The sequence below is a fragment of the Miscanthus floridulus genome, unplaced genomic scaffold (assembly GCF_019320115.1).
Source record: "Miscanthus floridulus cultivar M001 unplaced genomic scaffold, ASM1932011v1 fs_520_3, whole genome shotgun sequence".
NCBI classification, from domain to species: domain Eukaryota; kingdom Viridiplantae; phylum Streptophyta; class Magnoliopsida; order Poales; family Poaceae; genus Miscanthus; species Miscanthus floridulus.
The window spans coordinates 18148-35791 of NW_027096874.1; the positions used below are offsets into that span (position 1 = coordinate 18148).

Here is a 17644-nt window from a genome sequence, read left to right on the forward strand (position 1 = left end):
AATTTTTACGTGTCAATTAAAATAAATTGTAAATTAAACTATGTGTACCCCAAATAAAATTGAAAAATCTTACATAAAAATATATTTGGGCTCACATGAACTATGTATCCCGTAATTCGAAAAACGAATTGTGTATATGCAAAAGCACTGGCCCGCCGAAAACTCACGAAAAAGCAGCAAAAATCTAAAAAGGCAATGCCTAAAAGACCTAGATTATATGGTCTGTATTATTTTTATATGTGTCTGTGGAGCAAACTCACGGAAAATTCAAACACCCAAACTTAAAAAATTCAACAAGCGAGGCGCGGTGGCCCAAAACCACAACGCGCGGGCACGTCAAGCACCAGAAGATGGCCCAAATAAAAGCATGCCATCGCGATCTACAACTTTGGTTTTGGTAATTTCTTTATCGGAGTTCGTTCGAACAATTTAAAAGATTGAATTTCAAAATATTTAAACTCCAAACAGAATAGGGTTACTTAACTAGTTGCTTGAAGAAGGAAAAAAATAATTCCCAACATCCACAATAAAAAATTGTACGGAATTACAAAATTCCAATCGAAATACATCCCACTGGCACCGAAAACCCGCGCCAAATGAGCCCAAAATTACGATTCCCGCGTGTCAGGTCCATGTCATACCACCGCCTTATAATAACCCTAAAATACCTCCAACCGATTCACTTTCTCGCCCTGCGCTCCCCCGCTCCTGGCGGCGGCTCGCCCAGTCCGTCATCCACCATCCGCATTGTCTCCAGCAACCACCTCCCCTTGAGTGCCGCGGGTTGGTCGCCGCCTGCTCGGCCACCGCCTGCGCACTCGCGGAGCCTCGCGCCTGCCCGCCGCTCGTCGTCCGGCCGCCGGCCGCCCCCACCGCGTCTGCGCGGAAGGCGCCCCGCCGCCGGCGGACTAAGCACGCGCGGATCGAGCCTCGTGCCTGCCACTGCCCGTTGCTGGGCCACCGGTCGCCCCCACTGCGGCCTCCGCTCGGCAGGCGCCCCGAGCTCCTCCCGTCCTCCTCCGCTCAACCACAGCGCCCGGCAAGCCCCCAGACTCCTCCGTTCGAGAGGCGACCCCAGCTCGCCTCCCCGGCCGGCGACTTAGGCTCCCCCCACGCCTCCTCCCCCACGAACTTCGCGTCAGGTCAGCCTTGGACTCCTCCGCAATGCCACTAGCTCGCGCAGACCCTCTGCTTCTCAGGTTTGCCACCGATCTCCAGTTCGGCGTGGTTGAGGATGGTCTGCAGGCTGCAGATCTCAGATTCGTAGGTTTGCCCCAATCTCCTTCCATTGTTCTAGATTATTTCAATTTAAAAAGATTATCTACATGATGTTGCTCTTAACAGCATTGTTATTTATCGTGGTTGATGCATATTCCAGTACTGGACCATATCACCAATTTTTATTTTCTATTTGTATACGTCGATGTTGTAAGCGTCAAATTTATGTGAGTTTAATCTTTTGTTCTATGGAACAAAATTATTTTTCATTTGGTCTTTGCTTAAGTACTATCATTTTGGCCTCACCATCGTTTATCAAATTATTTCATATGACATATTAATGCGCTGACAGTTTTATGCAGCCAGTAACTTGAAAAGGCTGTCTGAGCCAAGGAACTTGTCATCAGGACAGGTCACAGTGGCAGCATAACCCATTTGGACAGGGCATCAAGCTTTCCCCTGATCCTTGATTTGAACACATATCGTTTAATTCATAGGAATACAGATTGAATCAAATCAATTGTCAGTGCCTGATTGTGGTGGATTTGGTCAGATGACCCTTCTCGTGAGTCATCATCGCTGTATGCTATGAACTTGCTTTACTCTTGGGTCATAGTGTTGCTTCAGCTAGTAATTTTTTCTTTTACCTTGAAGTAAAAGTTTAGTTTCAAAATTTTAATCTTATTTTAGACGATTATTTCCTTAAGTTTGTGTGCAGTCTTAAAATTAAAATTAGCTAGCCTCTTTTATATATATGAAAATAGCTTCTTCCATCGACTAAAAATAGGAGAGTTCATGCTTTTATCTTGCCCGCTTGTCTTATCAGCCGTACTTTTTCAGTGAAGGAACAATGTTTTTCTATCACAACAAATCAGCGAACAATACTTTTCAGCTTGTCTTTTCAGCGAAGTGAATAGGGTTATATTGGTTCTGAAACTTTGAGGTAATAAAATAAGATAGGTTTAAGTTGTTATTATCATTTATCATATTTGTGTGTTACTTGAATGTAGTATGCCAATAAGCACCCTCTCATGCAGAGGCTGGGGGCGGTTGTCCGACTATTCATGAAGCAAGCATGGCTAATAGCCGGTACTCGTTATTCAGAGTTCAAAATGACTTTGATTGTTCTCTAATTAGTAGTTGCAACTCAATGCATGCTGGTCCTCTACTTTATTGGATACATAGATATATCAAACAGCTCAAATTGCAATGTTTGAACTTATTGAATTAGATGAAGCACAATTTTTTGTTACTTAGATATAGAAACAGCTCGATTTAAAATGTCAGAACTGACTACTCAAATGCTTGTCCTTTTGTGCTTGTACACATAGATGCTCTATGCTACCTCCCCTACTTGTATTTGTTTTTCACACAGTCGCTTCTTCGGACACACCAGGCATAAAGGAAACTTGTAGCGGTCTACAATAGCAAACTTTGAGGAGCTGAAAAAGGTAAAAGAAAATTCTTGTTGATCTTTCTGTCCACATGCATTCGACCTTTTTATACCTTTTCTAATGTGTGTGTGTATATATATTCTGTCACATAATCCTTTGCAAGAAATGAAATGGATTGGCGTGCCATCAACATAATATGTTTAGTTAGAAATTCATGGGTTGGATTGGTTCATAGCAGCTGATGAATAAAACAAGAAATTAGAAAAAGAAGATGGTAATAACTACAATATGTTATCAGACAACCTTGTGCACAGTTCTTATAATGTCAAAATGTCTTTTTGCGCTGTATTTCATCATTAATGATTTGTATGCGGCTCCCAGCAGGAGGTGCTGTTCATTGAGTACTTGCTATAGTACTAGGCTTTGTAATTTTTAGTTCTACTTTTGCTTAATTAAATTGACAACACTCATTCCATTTTGCTTAATTCTACTTTTGCTTAATTACAACCATATTCTATCAAAATCTTCATCTCTTTACATTTGTGCAAAAATTAGTAAACTTAATATTGTTCTAATATCCCAATCATATTCTTTTGGCAGTAGGTGGACAAGGTTTCAGTGGGAGGCTCATAATCAAGCGAGGACATAGCCGAGGAGATGACATGTTGGGCTGCTAGGAATTTCTCAAGTGCTGCATAGATGTTAGGAACTTTGTAAAAAGTTGTCAAATAATGAGTTAATTGTACACTCGTTTATGATTTTAGCTACTATTTCATGGGTTTGGCAACATATTGAATAATTAATAATAATTAATATATGTGGGTGCAATTGCTTTTGATATGGTTTATTGATTTGCAATGATGATTTATTAAACCAAAATTAAATGTTACTAGCGTTGCAATAAAAGCTATACCTACGAGCCGTGATGCGTGGCAATATGTTGTATGGCAACAGACTTATTTACGTTGCAAATAATACTATTGCCACGACATGACTATTGTTGCAATAACAATTAATCTTCCACAACGAATAAAATTGCGTGGCAAATTCTACTGTTGCAACAGCACCGAGGTTATGGCAATAATGAACGGTATATCGCAACGAATAAAATTGCGTGGCAAATGATACTGTTGCAATGGCAACGCGGCTGTGGCAATAATGAACGGTATCTCGCAACGGATAAATTTGCGTGGCAAATGATACTATTGCCACGCCAAGACAAGCGTGGCAATAATGTATACTCTCTCGCAACGATTACATTTGCATGGCAAATGATTTACTTGCCACGGCACAACGGTCGTGGCAACAACACCTTAAGCAACAAAATTATAGCGTGGCAACAAAAATCTATTGCCACACTATCGCTCGTTGTATTTACTACCTCTCGCTACGAAGACGAACGTGGCAAGTGCTCGTATTGCCACGCCAATGAATGTTGCGATAACGTCCTATTGCAATGCTTGGCAACGTTGCAAGAAAAGCTAACTCTTGCAACGCCAAACTAGCAACGGTTGCAAGTTCTTATTGCAACGTGACTTTTTGCAACCATTGCCAGCAAACACGATTTCGTGGTATGAACTACCTTTTGCAACAAAATTGGGCCTATTGCAACGTTATCTCGTCGTTGCGCAAGGGTTAGAAGTTTGTAGTGTTATTGAAGCCTTCTTGACTCAAGTTTAACTCAGACTTCAACCCCATTAAGCATCCAATGGCATCCAGTTGAGACATCGTTGACCGATCGTGAACGGGTTTCTGTGCTAAGTCCATCATGTCATAGAATGCCTATGCGGCTGCCTCCATCTCCTCCTTCTCACGTCCATCATCGAACTGGCCATGGTGAAAGTCATCTAACATGTCTGCTACCCCCGCATCAGCATCAAAAGCCTCCACCCGTGGTCTCACCACCTCCTCTCTCATACGATGGGCTTCACCATGGTGGACCCACCGGGTGTAGGCCGATGTAAATCCATTCTTCATAAGATGTTTACCCATTTCCACCTTATTTACCCTTCTCCTGTTTCCACATTTGCTGCAGGGATACAAAACTAGGCAATGTCCTTTAGCAGCCTTGCCAAATGCACTATTCAAGAAAGCATCAGTCTTATTCATCCATTCCGTGGTGTAATCACTCTGACTTCTCCAGCTCATGTACATCCACTGACGGTCATCCATCCTCTAATATATGTATCAGCGAGTAATGTAACCATCAATTGCATCTACATGGTGTTCCTACTATCTAATAGGTGAGGATAGGTCCTAATCTCACCCGTGGATGCGTAGATGAGGTTAGTTTCCATGCTCTACTCCTATCCGAGATAGAATTTTGGTAGCACCTCCCCGCTATTCTCCAGATACAAGTCCTGCCAAACAAGAGTGCGTATCCAGAGAACAACAGGGAGGTGATGCCAAAACTCTATCTCGAACCAGAGCAGACCATGGAAACTAACCCATCTACGCATCAATGGGCTGTCCAAAAAACGTGGAAAATCCAAAACAGATACGGTCATAGATATGCAAAGATTTGCATACCTCTAACCGTATCTCTTTCGAACGGGAGACGCCTAACTGGGTTACGCGATCTATGACCATGATATGGAAAGAGGGGTTACACCTAGGGTGGTGGCAGAGTCAGGCTAGCGGGGCCATGGCGGGTCGGTGCAGTAGTGAGGCGACGCGGTGCAGGTAGACCGGCACGGCGACGAGAACTCCGACTCGGCTTTGATAGGCTCTTCTCTATAAAAATGGAACAAAATATTGTCATTTAAAAAAAATTTAGCAGAACCTCCCCTACACGGTGAGGTTTCCAAACCTACAAAAAAACAACAGCACGATGGCCGATAAGCACATATGTCTCAAGAGAAGCCATGTAGTTTGGATATCAATCCATGCAGAAGAATATATCCAAGTAGTACCACTACTTCTACTACTACTTCCACTATTGCTACTACTACTACCACTAGTTCTACTACTACTACTACAACTATTGCTTCTACTACCACTAGTTCTACTACTACTACTACCACTACTTCTACTACTACCACCACTACTTCTACTACTACTACCGCTAGTTCTACTATTACTACCACTACTTCTAATACTACTACTACCACTAGCACTACTACTACAACTTATACTACTACAACTATCACTACCACGACAACAATAAGAGAGAAGGCATACCTGACGGGCGTCGAGGGTAGGGGCGGGCGGCGTCGGGGTCGCGGTCGGGGTCGCCGGAGACGGGAACGTGGTCGGGCACGGGCGGCGTCGGGGCGCAGCCAGGGGCAGGGCCGGCGCGGCCGGGGGCAGGGCACAGTGGCAGCAGAGCCGGCGTTGGCGGACTGGGGGCAGTGCGTGGCTGGGGGCAGGGCGCGGCGGCAGGACCAGTGTGGCTGCGGGCAGGGCGCGGTCGGGGGCTGCCGGGGGCGGGGGCAGGCATGGGGATGGGCTGTTGGGGGCGGGGGTGGTGTGGGGAGGGGCGGTCGAGGGTGGGGGCGGTGCGGGGAGGGGCTGCCATGGGCAGGGGCAGGCATGGGGAGGGGCGGCCGGGGGCGGGGCCGCTGTGGGGAGGGGCTGCCGGGGGTGAGGGCAGGCATGGGGAGGGGCGGTCAAGGGCGGGGGCGGCGTGGGGAGGGGCTGCTAGGGGCGGGGGCAGGCGTGGGGAGGGGCTGCGGCGGGCGGCTACAGCGGCGGCGCGTGGAGTCGGTGGCGGCGCAGTCGCTGGCGGGCACGGGGGCGGCGTGGGACTTTTTTTCTAAGTGGCTGGCCACCGGTTTTGTTTAATGGACGGGCTCTTTACCGAGTGCCCCGATCTGGCACTTGGCAAAGAAGGCCAGTTTGCCGAGTGCCAGATCGGAGCACTCGGCAAAGATTTTTTCCTTTTTTTAAAATCTAAACCCTAAACCGCACTCCATCGTATTTTAAAAAAACAAAATTACCACTTTGCCGAGTGCCGGGCGAAGAGGCACTCGGCAAACATTTAAAAAAAATTAGCACGCTCTTTGCCGAGTGTCCCCACGAACACTCGGCAAAGGGAACACTTTGCCGAGTGCCTACCATCTAGCACTCGGCAAAGAGCATATTTGCCGAGTGTCAAAAGATGACACTCAGCAAACTATTTTTTTTTTGTATTTTGACCTCCAAACTTTTTCTGTAGTCCTCTTACAGTACTTGGTACTCCATGTCGAAATTTGGTACATTTCCCGAACTGTTTACTATATTTATTTAATTTATTTCATTTACTTGATTTTTTTTTGGAAAATACAAATTTGAACTGCACGTGCATCGAATAATGGAATTTAATGATTCAAAAAATGATATTCATGGTATTGAGTGTAGTGTGAGGCCGTATCCAGGAACGGACCTGAAATTTCGAACATCTTGTTCACGAAACATGACCACGAACTTGCAGACGAATTGTCTTTAAATTCTATAAAATGCAAACGAAGTCCGGAAATCATGAAACTTGTCAAGATGTAATGATATCGTATGTGGAGGATGTGATAAAAATTTGAGAAGGTTTGGCGCTAGTTATCATGTACGATGCTTACAAACCACGACAAATTTCATGATTTCCGGACATCGTTTGCATTTTATTGAATTTAAAAACAATTCGTCCGCAAGTTTGTGGTCATGTTTCGTGAACTAGATGTTCGAAATTTCTGGTCTGTTCCTGGATACGGCCTCACACTACACTCAATACCATGAATATCATTTTTTGAATCATTAAATTCTATTATTCGATGCACGTGCAGTTCAAATTTGCATTTTCCAAAAAAATTCAAGTAAATGAAATAAATATAGTAAACAGTTCGGGAAATGTACCAAATTTCGACATGGAGTACCAAGTACTGTAAGAGGACTACAGAAAAAGTTTGGAGGTCAAAATACAAAAAAAAATGGTTTGTCGAGTGTCATCTTTTGACACTTGGCAAATATGCTCTTTGCCGTGTGCCAGATGGTAGGCACTCGGCAAAGTGTTCCCTTTGCCGAGTGTTCGTGGGGACACTTGGCAAAGAGCGTGCCAATTTTTTTTTAAATGTTTGCCGAGTGCCTCTCCGCCCGGCACTCGGCAAAGTGGTAATTTTGTTTTTTTAAATACGATGGAGTGCGGTTTAGGGTTTAGATTTAAAAAAAAGAAAAAATCTTTGCCGAGTGTCCCGATCTGGCACTCGGCAAACTGGTACTGCTTTGCCGAGTGTTAGGGTCTGGCACTCGGCAAAGAAGTGGTTTGCCGAGTGCCTACCCGCTGGCACTCGACAAACCTGGACGGTAGGCGGCGGCCATTACCTGACGCCGGTTTTTGCCAAGCGCCAAAGTTTGCCGAGTGCCTGACACTTGGCAAAAAGGGCCTTTACCGAGTGTCTGGCTTTGTCGAGTGCCTGACACTCGGCAAAGCCTTCTTTGCCGAGTGTTTATCTTTGCCGAGTGCGGCACTCGGCAAAATAGCTCTTTGTCGAGTGCCCGATTTTTAGCCCTTGGCAAAGAAAGTTGCACTCGGCAAAGACCCTGTTTCCGTAGTGTATTTTGCAAATCATTTCAAAATGTAATTATATCTTGTTTGGTTTTTGACAGAGTCTGGATTGGGAAGCATCATATCAAGTTTTGAAGCTTGAGTTAGAGAGCGCAAAGTGTCAAATGTTACAGTGTCTCATCTTCCTGATAGGACATATAGTGCCAGAATAACATTGTAGAGATAGCCTCATCAATTCACAGTGGAATAGCAGCACACAGCCCACTAGCTACAAAAGCTAAGCTCATATTCACAGCTCTAGGGTACATCCACGAGGTGCTGGGCTACGGCATAATAGACCCCAACCATGAGGTTAGGGACTACATAGAGAATCGGATTAGCCAATTTGACTACAATATGGAGGTAGTTTGTGTTAGAATAAATTACTGCTTTCCTTGTGTGAACACAGCAAGGGAAGGCAGAGCCGAACTGGCCCCCTGCTGTGATACTGTAGGCGCTGCAGGTGTAGGCGCCGCACGACTCACCTGCAGCACTGTAGGCACATACAGTGGCCGACGCATAGTCAGCCCTGTATGTTATCTAGTTCCTGTAGCAGCACGACAGTTGTACTAGGACTAGAAGGATAGAGTTGTATAAATAGGATACCTCGTCAACTCAGTAAAGAGAGTTTAGATTTGTCATCTCCTACACAGGGCTCCGGCCAACGCTGGTATCTCTGCTATGTGCGTGCATGCTCTGTTCTCCCTCTTCTTCTACCTCTGGCCATAGTGTGTGGTCGGACAACGTCTGTTCGTGGTCGACACGGCTAGTAGCTGCTCGGCAGCACTAGCGGGTGCTAGGCAAGACTGGTGAGTGGTTCACTCACCTGAGCCGGTGATCCTATGGGCCAACAAGTGGTATCAGAGCCGTACAAGCACCGTTGCCAGACTAACCGCTGGCAATGACGGGCGGTTTGGAAGTGGGCGACAACAGTGGCACTGCTGTGGCTGTCCAACCATGACTGGAGGTCGTTGTTCGCATGGTACAGGAGGTCAGCGGCACCAGTTGGTCGACGTTGACTCGCACCAACTATGGAGAGTGGTCGGTGACCATGAAGGTCAAGCTCGGAGCCCGACGGCTCTAGAATGCTGTTGACAAGGGCACCGACTGTGAAGAAGATGACATGTCAGCGCTGGAGGCTATCCTCGCTGCTATATCGGTGGAGTACAGGGAGCCGTTGGGGACAAAGAGCTCTGCTAAGGAGGCGTGGGAGGCTATTGCGGCGATACACATCGGTTCCGACCGCGCAAAGAAGGCGATGACCCAGCTTCTGAAGCAGGAGTACGCCAACCTCAAGTTCAAGGATGGTGAAATGGTGGACTTCTCCCTCCACCTAGAGACACTCATCAGCAAGCTGAAGAGCCACGGTGTCACCATCGACGAAGAGGAGGCGGTCTCCATGTACCTCCACTCCTTGCCGGCAAAGTACATGCAGATCGCTCTCTCCATAGAGACGATGCTAGACTTGTCCATCCTCACCATTGAGGATGTGACAGGCCGTCTGCGGGTGGTGGACAAGCACCTGGAGCAGGTGACAGCAACAAAGGACAGTAGGAAACTCTTACAAACGGAAGCGGAGTGGGCTGCTCAGAGGAACTCCGGGATGACAGCCTCCTCCAGCCGTGGTGGCAATGGCAAGCGCCGCAACAAGGTTTCTTCAGAGAAGAAGCAGGTCGACCCCAACGCGTATCGGCGTTGCGGGAAGATGGGCCATTGGGCACGAGAGTGCCCAAACCGCAAGTACGAGAAGAAGGCTGAAGCTCATCTGGCGCAAGCCGACAATGAGGATGAGGCCACTATCCTGATGGCGATGTTCTGTGCACTACACAATATTGAGGCCGAGGAGAGGGAAGAGGCGACCACGGTGGAAGGACCTAGGAAGGCCCTAAAGACCATCAACCTCGATGAACCACACGCCCAAGTCCACCTCAGACGTGTGGGCGCCGATCAGGAGCAGCGGTGGTATCTGGACTCTGGTGCTAGTAACCACATGACAGGCTCCAAGGAATCCTTCTCTAAGCTCGACGACGATGTTACCGGTACGGTGAAGTTTGGTGATGGCTCAAGGGTGGCTATCAAAGGGTGCAACACCATTATCTTCAGGTGCCAGAACGGGGAGCACCACGCGCTAACGGATGTATATTACATCCCGCAACTGTGTTCCAGCATCATCAGCATTGGTCAGCTGGATGAGAGCGGTAGCAAGGTTCTGATCAAGGACGGAGTCCTAAGAATCAGGGACCGAGAGCAGTGACTTCTTGCCAAGGTAAAGAGGTCCCTGAACCGGTTTTACCTGCTCGACCTGAAGCTAGAGCAGCCGGTGTGCCTGGCGGCAAGGCATATCGAGGAACTATGGATGTGGCACGCCCGGTTTGGACATCTCAGCTTCGACGCGCTTGGTCGGCTGGAGAAGATGGTCCAAGGGCTACCCCACATCAAGCATGGAGGCGAGCTATGTGATAGTTGTCTGGCCAGGAAGTGGAGGAGGCTACCTTTCCCAAAGGCGGCCAAGTATCGCGCGTCGGACGCTCTTGAGCTCATCCACAGCGATCTCTGCGGGCCGATCACACCAGCTACGACGGGTGGTCGATGGTACTTCCGCTTGCTCGTGGATGATTGTAGTCACTACATGTGGCTATAACTCCTGATGAGCAAGGATGAAGCGGCGGCGGCGTTCAAGAAGTTCAAGACGCGCGCGGAGGCCGAGAGCGGCAAGAAGCTCCGCGTACTAAGGACTGATCGCGGCGGCAAATTCACATCGGTGGAGTTCGTTTCATACTGCACGGATCAGGGTGTGGGGCAACACCACACCACACCGTACTCGCCACAACAGAATGGCATGGTGGAGAGGCGAAACCAGACGGTGGTCGGCATGGCCCGGTCCATGATGAAGGCCAAAGGCATGCCGGCAAGGTTCTGGGGCGAGGTGGTGACCACGGTGGTGTTCATCCTCAACCGCGCTCCAACCAAGGCCCTGACGGGCAAGGCGCCGTTCGAGGCTTGGTATGGGCGGAAGCCAAGTGTGTCCTTCCTCTAGACATTCGACTACATCGGCCACATCAGGAAGACGAAGCCGAACCTCACCAAGCTGGAGGACAGGAGCACACTGACAGTGTTCCTAGGCTACGTGGAAGGTACCAAGGCGTACCGACTCTACGACCCACGCGGAGACAAGGTCCTTGTCTCACGCGATGTCGTGTTCGATGAGGAGGCGGCTTGGGACTGGAACAGTCTGAGCATGAGGGAAGCAGGAGGCTTCACCAGCACCTTCGTCATCGAGCACTTGGTCATCCACGGGAGTGGAGACACTGGGGAAGAGGTGCCGAGCACTCTGGGAGGAGCGCCGAGCACTCTGGCGGTAGAGCCGAGCACTCCTGGGGCAGTGCCGAGCACTTTAGGAGGGATGCTGAGCACTTCGGGAGGAGGGCCGAGCACTCTTGGAGGGATGCTGAGCACGCTAGGAGTGGTGCCGGGAGGTTTTGTAGTGGTGGCGACCACTCCAGGATAGGTGTCGAGCACTCCCGTGTCAGAGCCAAGACGTCTTGCAGTGGTGCCGACCAGTCCAAGACTGAGGCTGGGCTCTCCTATAGTGTGGCCAAACACTGTAGGAGTTGTGACGAGCTGTCCAGGTGCTCTGCGGAGCACTCAGGTAGAAAAGGGAACTCCATCGACGCCGATCGAGTTCGCCTTACCTCCAAGTGACATCACTGAGTTTGTGGACGCCTACCACGAAGGTGAGGAGGTGCGGTTCCATAGGCTGGATGGCATCGTCAGTGGCACAGGTCCCTCAGGTCTGGCGGGTAGGCTGCTCAATGACCCAGAGCTGCTGCTTGTCAGTGCAGAGGAACCACCCACGTTCACGCTAGCCAAGCGTGATGGAAACTGGCGACGGGCGATGCTGGAGGAGATGAAGGCAATCAAGGAAAATGAGACTTGGCAGCTCATCGATCCACCTCCAGGATGCCGTCCAATCAGCCTGAAGTGGGTGTACAAAGTCAAGCGGGACGAGCTCGGTGCCATTGTCAAGCACAAGGCGCGCCTCATCGCCCAAGGCTTTATACAGCGCGAGGACATCGACTTTGTAGAAGTCTTTGTGCCGGTAGTGCGCATGGAGTTGGTCCATTTGCTACTAGCCTTGGCAGCAGCAAAGGACAGGCGTGTCCATCACTTGGACGTTAAATCAGCCTTCCACAACGGTGAGCTGGTGGAAACGGTCTTCGTCAGGCAACCTCCAGGTTTCACCGTCAAGGGAGAAGAGCACAGGGTGCTCCAACTACGCAAGGCGCTCTACAGGCTGCGGTAGGCCCCACGAGCATGGAACGCCAAGCTTGACGCCACGCTGGGCGAGCTTGGGTTTCAACGGTGCGTAACCAAGCACGCACTCTACATACGGCGACAGGGGAAGGAGGAGCTCGTCGTCGGCGTGTATGTGGACGATTTGATCGTCATAGGAACGTGCATGGAGGACATCAACAGCTTCAAGCGCGAGATAGCGGCTTGTTTTCGAATGAGCGATCTTGACGCACTCTCCTACTACCTCGGTATCGAGGTGAGACAGGGAAAGGAGGAACTCACACTCGGTCAGAGCGCGTATGCCTCCAAGCTGTTGGAGAGGAGCGGCATGGTAGAGTGTAAGCCATGCGTGACTCCGATGGAGGAGCGGCTGAAGCTGACGAAGGCCAGCACCACGGTGAAGGTGGATGCAACACTCTACTGGAGCATCATCGGCGGTCTGCGCTACCTAGCCCACACAAGGCCAGACATTGCGTTCGCCGTGGGCTACGTCAGTCACTTCATGGAGGATCCCAGAGAGGATCACTAGGCTGCATTGAAGCAGCTACTGCGCTATGTCAAGGGGACGGTGGATCATGGGATCATCTTCCCAAAGACCGGCGAGAGTAGGCTGTAGCTCACTGTGTTCAGCGATGCAGACATGGTGGGGGACATCGACGGGCGACGGAGCACCTCTGGAATGCTCGTCTTCCTCGGGTCGGCCCCAATCTCATGGCTGTCACTGAAACAGAAGGTGGTGGCGCTATCTATGTGCGAGGCAGAGTACGTAGCGGCGGCCACAGTGGCGTGCCAAGTTGTGTGGCTACGCCGGCTATTGGGCGAGCTAACCGGCGAGGAAGCTCACCCACCAGCACTGACGGTGGACAACCAGCCCGCCATCGCCCTCACAAAGAATCCGGTTCTGCACGATCGGAGTAAACACATCGACATGAAGTTCCACTTCCTCAGGGACTGTGTCGATGGAGGACAGATCGTTATCGAGTTCGTCGAAACTGGTCGGCAACTCGCGGACGTCCTCACCAAGCCGCTCGGACGACTTCAACTCACGGAGCTGAAGGAGATGATCGGCATGGAGGGGTACAAGGGATAGCAGTAGGTTTAAGGGAAGAATTGTTAGAATAAACTACTACTTTGCTTGTGTGAACACAGCAAGGGAAGGCGCCGCCGAACTGGTCCCCTGCTGTGATACTATAGGCGCTGCAGGTGTAGGCGCCGCACGACCCACCTGTAGCACTGTAGGCACATGCAGTGGCCGGTGCAGAGTCAGCCATGTATGTTATCTAGTTCTTGTAGCAGCATGGCAGCTGTACTAGGACTAGAAGGATAGAGTTGTATAAATAGGATACCACGACAACTCAGTAAAGAGAGTTCAGATCTGCCATCTCCTACACATCGCTCCGGCCAACGCTGGTGTCTCTGCTGTGTGTGTGCATGCTATGTTCTCCCTCTTCTTCTACCTTTGCCCATAGTTTGTGGTCGGACAATGTCTGTTCGTAGTCGGCATGGCTAGTGGCTGCTCGGCAGCACTAGTGGGTGCTAGGTAAGACTGGTGAGTGGTTCACTCACCTAAACCGGTGATCCTGTGGGCCAACAGTTTTGCAGTGTGGTGGGAGATTGGTGCGCCTTAGTACGTCATCATTGACACAGTTTGGAAGAATGATGATGGATGTGCGGTCAGGAATTTCATTGGATTCAGCAGCACATCTTGTTCTGAGTGGAATGAGTGAATGTGGGGTTAGAATGGAATCATGCAAGGACCGATTTGACCTGGCTGTCGGTAATTTCATGACAGGAAAGGTATGAATTACTTAAATACACGTCTCCCAGTAATCAGCCTCACACATCAAACCCCAGGTGGGGCACATACAGCACTTTCACGGGCAAAAGGATGTATATTATCTAAATGTGATGTGATTGTCCCACTAAACGCAAGAAGCACACACATGAAAACACAAACGATAAGAGAGAAGGAAAAACAAAAAAGGGTCTTAGGCAACAACTAAAGCAATCATGTGGATTCACTTCTAAAAAGTTGTTGGGATTGTATATATGGTGTCATATTTAAGATGTATAATTTGCATTGTCTTTGTATGAAGCATAAAATTTCACGTGTTGTTCAACTTATGGACACAGGTTGACAGGGCTGCTTTGTAGTGCAATATAGCTGGGAATTGACAGAAGGATTGATCACATCGACGATTGCTATTCAACTATGGAAAGAGGATATGTCATCACAAGAAGTGAGGGGTTAGGGAGTGCCATATGCTTTTGGGATCCATCACAAGGGTCACCTTGACATGAGCTAGTGTGTACTTGTTGGCAGAACCATAACTTGGATGTGTGAAAGACTATGAACTACCAGTTGCCGAGGTCATTGGATCCAAAGCTAGATCTGTAACTAGCTTTTGTTCCCATGGATTTAATGTAAGAAATATGAAACCGAGCTTGACTATGGTTAAGCTGCTATCAGTATGCTGGCCACCTGTATCGAACAAAACTTTATCGATGTAAACCAGCCAATATTATGTTGGAACTGAGATTGTTAAAGCGCTTTGTCGGTTACACTGGACCCTGTCAAATATGATTGGTTAACTGTATATGTGGAAATGACAAAATCTAGAATGTAAAATTAAAGGCTGATACTATCCTTGCCATATAAAAGTGATATATGAAACATTATTTGTAATAATAAGAACTGAGTTCCATTACACGAGAAGATAAACATGCATCTAGATTGTGGCAGGCTACGATAGTAACCAGACTAATGCTGATGACAATGGTTGTGCGGACCAAATGCAAATGCAGTGCGCATAAATAATAGACATTCCAGTTCTAGTGTGAACTTGTCATAGCTCCATCATAGCATCCTGATGATCGAACCTAGTATAGGTATGATGAGCGAGCAGTGAATTGAAGATCCCTAGCCTGCAAGTACATCAGAGATCAACCGTGTCTTGCCACCCCTGGGGTTCTCTTTGTCAGTGCTATCCCTCTTGTTTCTCTTCTACTCATCCTTCCAGGACTGGATACTGGAATTCATGGGTCTTCCCATCTTTGTTGGTCTGTCTGGGCAAGGGACCACTAGTAGAGAACAGACCTTTGATCCTCGGCCAAAATGGGCTCTAGTCCCGGAATTTTTTGCCCCCGGGACTAGAAATACCTTTACTCCCGGTTGGTGGCTCCAACCGGGACTAAAGGCCCCTGCCCAACGGCTACTGCGCCAGACAGAGGTGGCAGGGACCTTTAGTCCCGGTTGGAGCCACCAACCGGGACTAAAGGTATACTTTTACTCCCGGTTGGTGGCTCCAACCGGGAGTAAAGGTCTACTCCCGGGCCGTGGCTGCGCCCGGGGTTGGAAAGTTACCTTTAGTCCCGGTTGGATCTATCAATCGGGACTAAATGTTCTCCCTTTATAAATCGGCCGTCTCCTCCTTCCTCCCCGAGCCCGAGCTCAGCACATTTTGAAGCTCACTGCAGTAGTGTTCTTGCTTCCTCCCTCCCTCCATTGTTCCTCCATCCATTCTTCGATTCCTCCGTCGATTCTTCAGTTGTAAAGGTTACCAATCTCATACTCTCATTTTTTACCATTTTCTTATGCCATTTTATTCACTATATTCTTTATTGTGGTTTTTTTTCATTTGTAAGCAATTTGAGCTCAAAATCACTTTAAGCTTGCATATTTACATGAAAGAAGGTTAAAGTATATATAAATATAAAGTTAGAAAATAGTTAGAAAATTATAGCAAATCCTTACTAGTTGAACTTGCGGACCGTGTTCAGGTCGGCGAGGATGTTCTCTGCCGAGCGGTAACGGACGTCAAGGAGGAGCTTTGATTCTACGAGGGAGAGCGATAACGGTCGTGGAAGACCGTGTTCCCTTCCTCGTAGAATCGGAGCTCTTCCTTGACCAAGTACGGTGCCGTCCGGTGGAGAAATCCTCGCCGAGCTGATCACGTAAGCAAGGTCAACTAGTACGGATGGTTATTTATTCACATGTCCCGATATCGTCGTAGTAGTCTGTCAATCACCGTACCTAAACGTAGTATATATAAATAAAAACTTAGAAAATAGTTAGAAAATTATAGAAAATCCGTACTAGTTGAACTTGCGGACCGTGTTCAGCTCGGCAAGCATGTTCTCTGTCGAGCGGTAACGGACATCAAGGAGGAGCTTTGATTCTACGAGGGAGAGCGACAACGGTCGTGGGAGACCGTGTTCCCTTCCTCATAGAATCGAAGCTCTTCCTTGACCAAGTACGGTGCTGTCCGGTGGAGAAATGCTCGCCGAGATGATCACGTAAGCAAGGTCAACTAGTACGGATGGTTATTTATTCACACGTCCCGATATCGTCGTAGTAGTCTGTTATGTGTGTACATTCCCATTCTTCTGTTAATTTGCGGAAATATCATATGAATTACTTACCTGCCGCAGTAAAAGACGAGAACACAATGACCATTAAAAATATCATTGTTTAGAGATCTAGATAATTTTATAGTTTGTTAATTTTATTTGTTTATAAAAGAAGAAATTTATAGTGTATTAAAAAATGAGTATAGAGAGTAGATGGCAACTGCTTCCGGGTCCTCGGCCTCTCATGGGTTTCCAAAGCGACTTAGGCCGGGCCTTCCTCTCATTCCATGCGGCAAGTGTCGTGATGAGATGAAGATTGTGATGGAGTACCGAGTGAAGAAGAAGGGTCCCAACAAGGATCGTATCTTCTACAAGTGTCCGGATCGCAATGTGAGTTATTTTATCGTATTTAATGATTATGGTTAGTTTATACCTATTTTCATGATGGGTGTGATTAAAGTTCTAGTTTTTTGTTTTAATTTCAGTGGGATGGCAGTGGATGATGTTCAGGCTTCTACTGGGAGGAAGAGTATGTTGAACTCGTGCAAAAATATCTTGCACAACAGGCAGATACGGCGGCTAATGAGGCAGTGATCCAGCCGAAGAAGCCCAAAGATGTTGCACAATCGGGGGATCTGTCTGTTTTAGTTGAGATTGGTCGCGAAATCCTTGTGCTCCTGAAATGTATTTTAGCTTTAGTTCTTTTAGTGGTAGTTGGGATTGTCTACATTGTAGCGATGCTTTCATAAATTTGTATCTTTTGTGGTGGCACGCATGTTGTATAAATAATTAATTATGATCTAGGTTTTAATATGATATTTATGTCATGTAATGCAGATGAGCCGTCATTGGATGTATAATGCTGATCGCCGCTCAC

At 48.0% G+C, this 17644-nt stretch overlaps 1 protein-coding gene across 1 annotated transcript; it reads right to left on the minus strand.

Annotated features, from left to right (window-relative positions):
• Positions 1 to 4952: 4952 nt before the first annotated feature.
• LOC136532085 (alpha carbonic anhydrase 8-like) lies at positions 4953 to 6129 on the minus strand. Its single transcript, XM_066524700.1, has 2 exons — positions 5793 to 6129; positions 4953 to 4972 (listed from the first exon to the last, which is right to left on the minus strand). Exons 1-2 carry the CDS (start codon positions 6127 to 6129, stop codon positions 4953 to 4955), a joined length of 357 nt encoding a protein of 118 aa, XP_066380797.1.
• Between the last annotated feature and the right edge of the window lie 11515 nt (positions 6130 to 17644).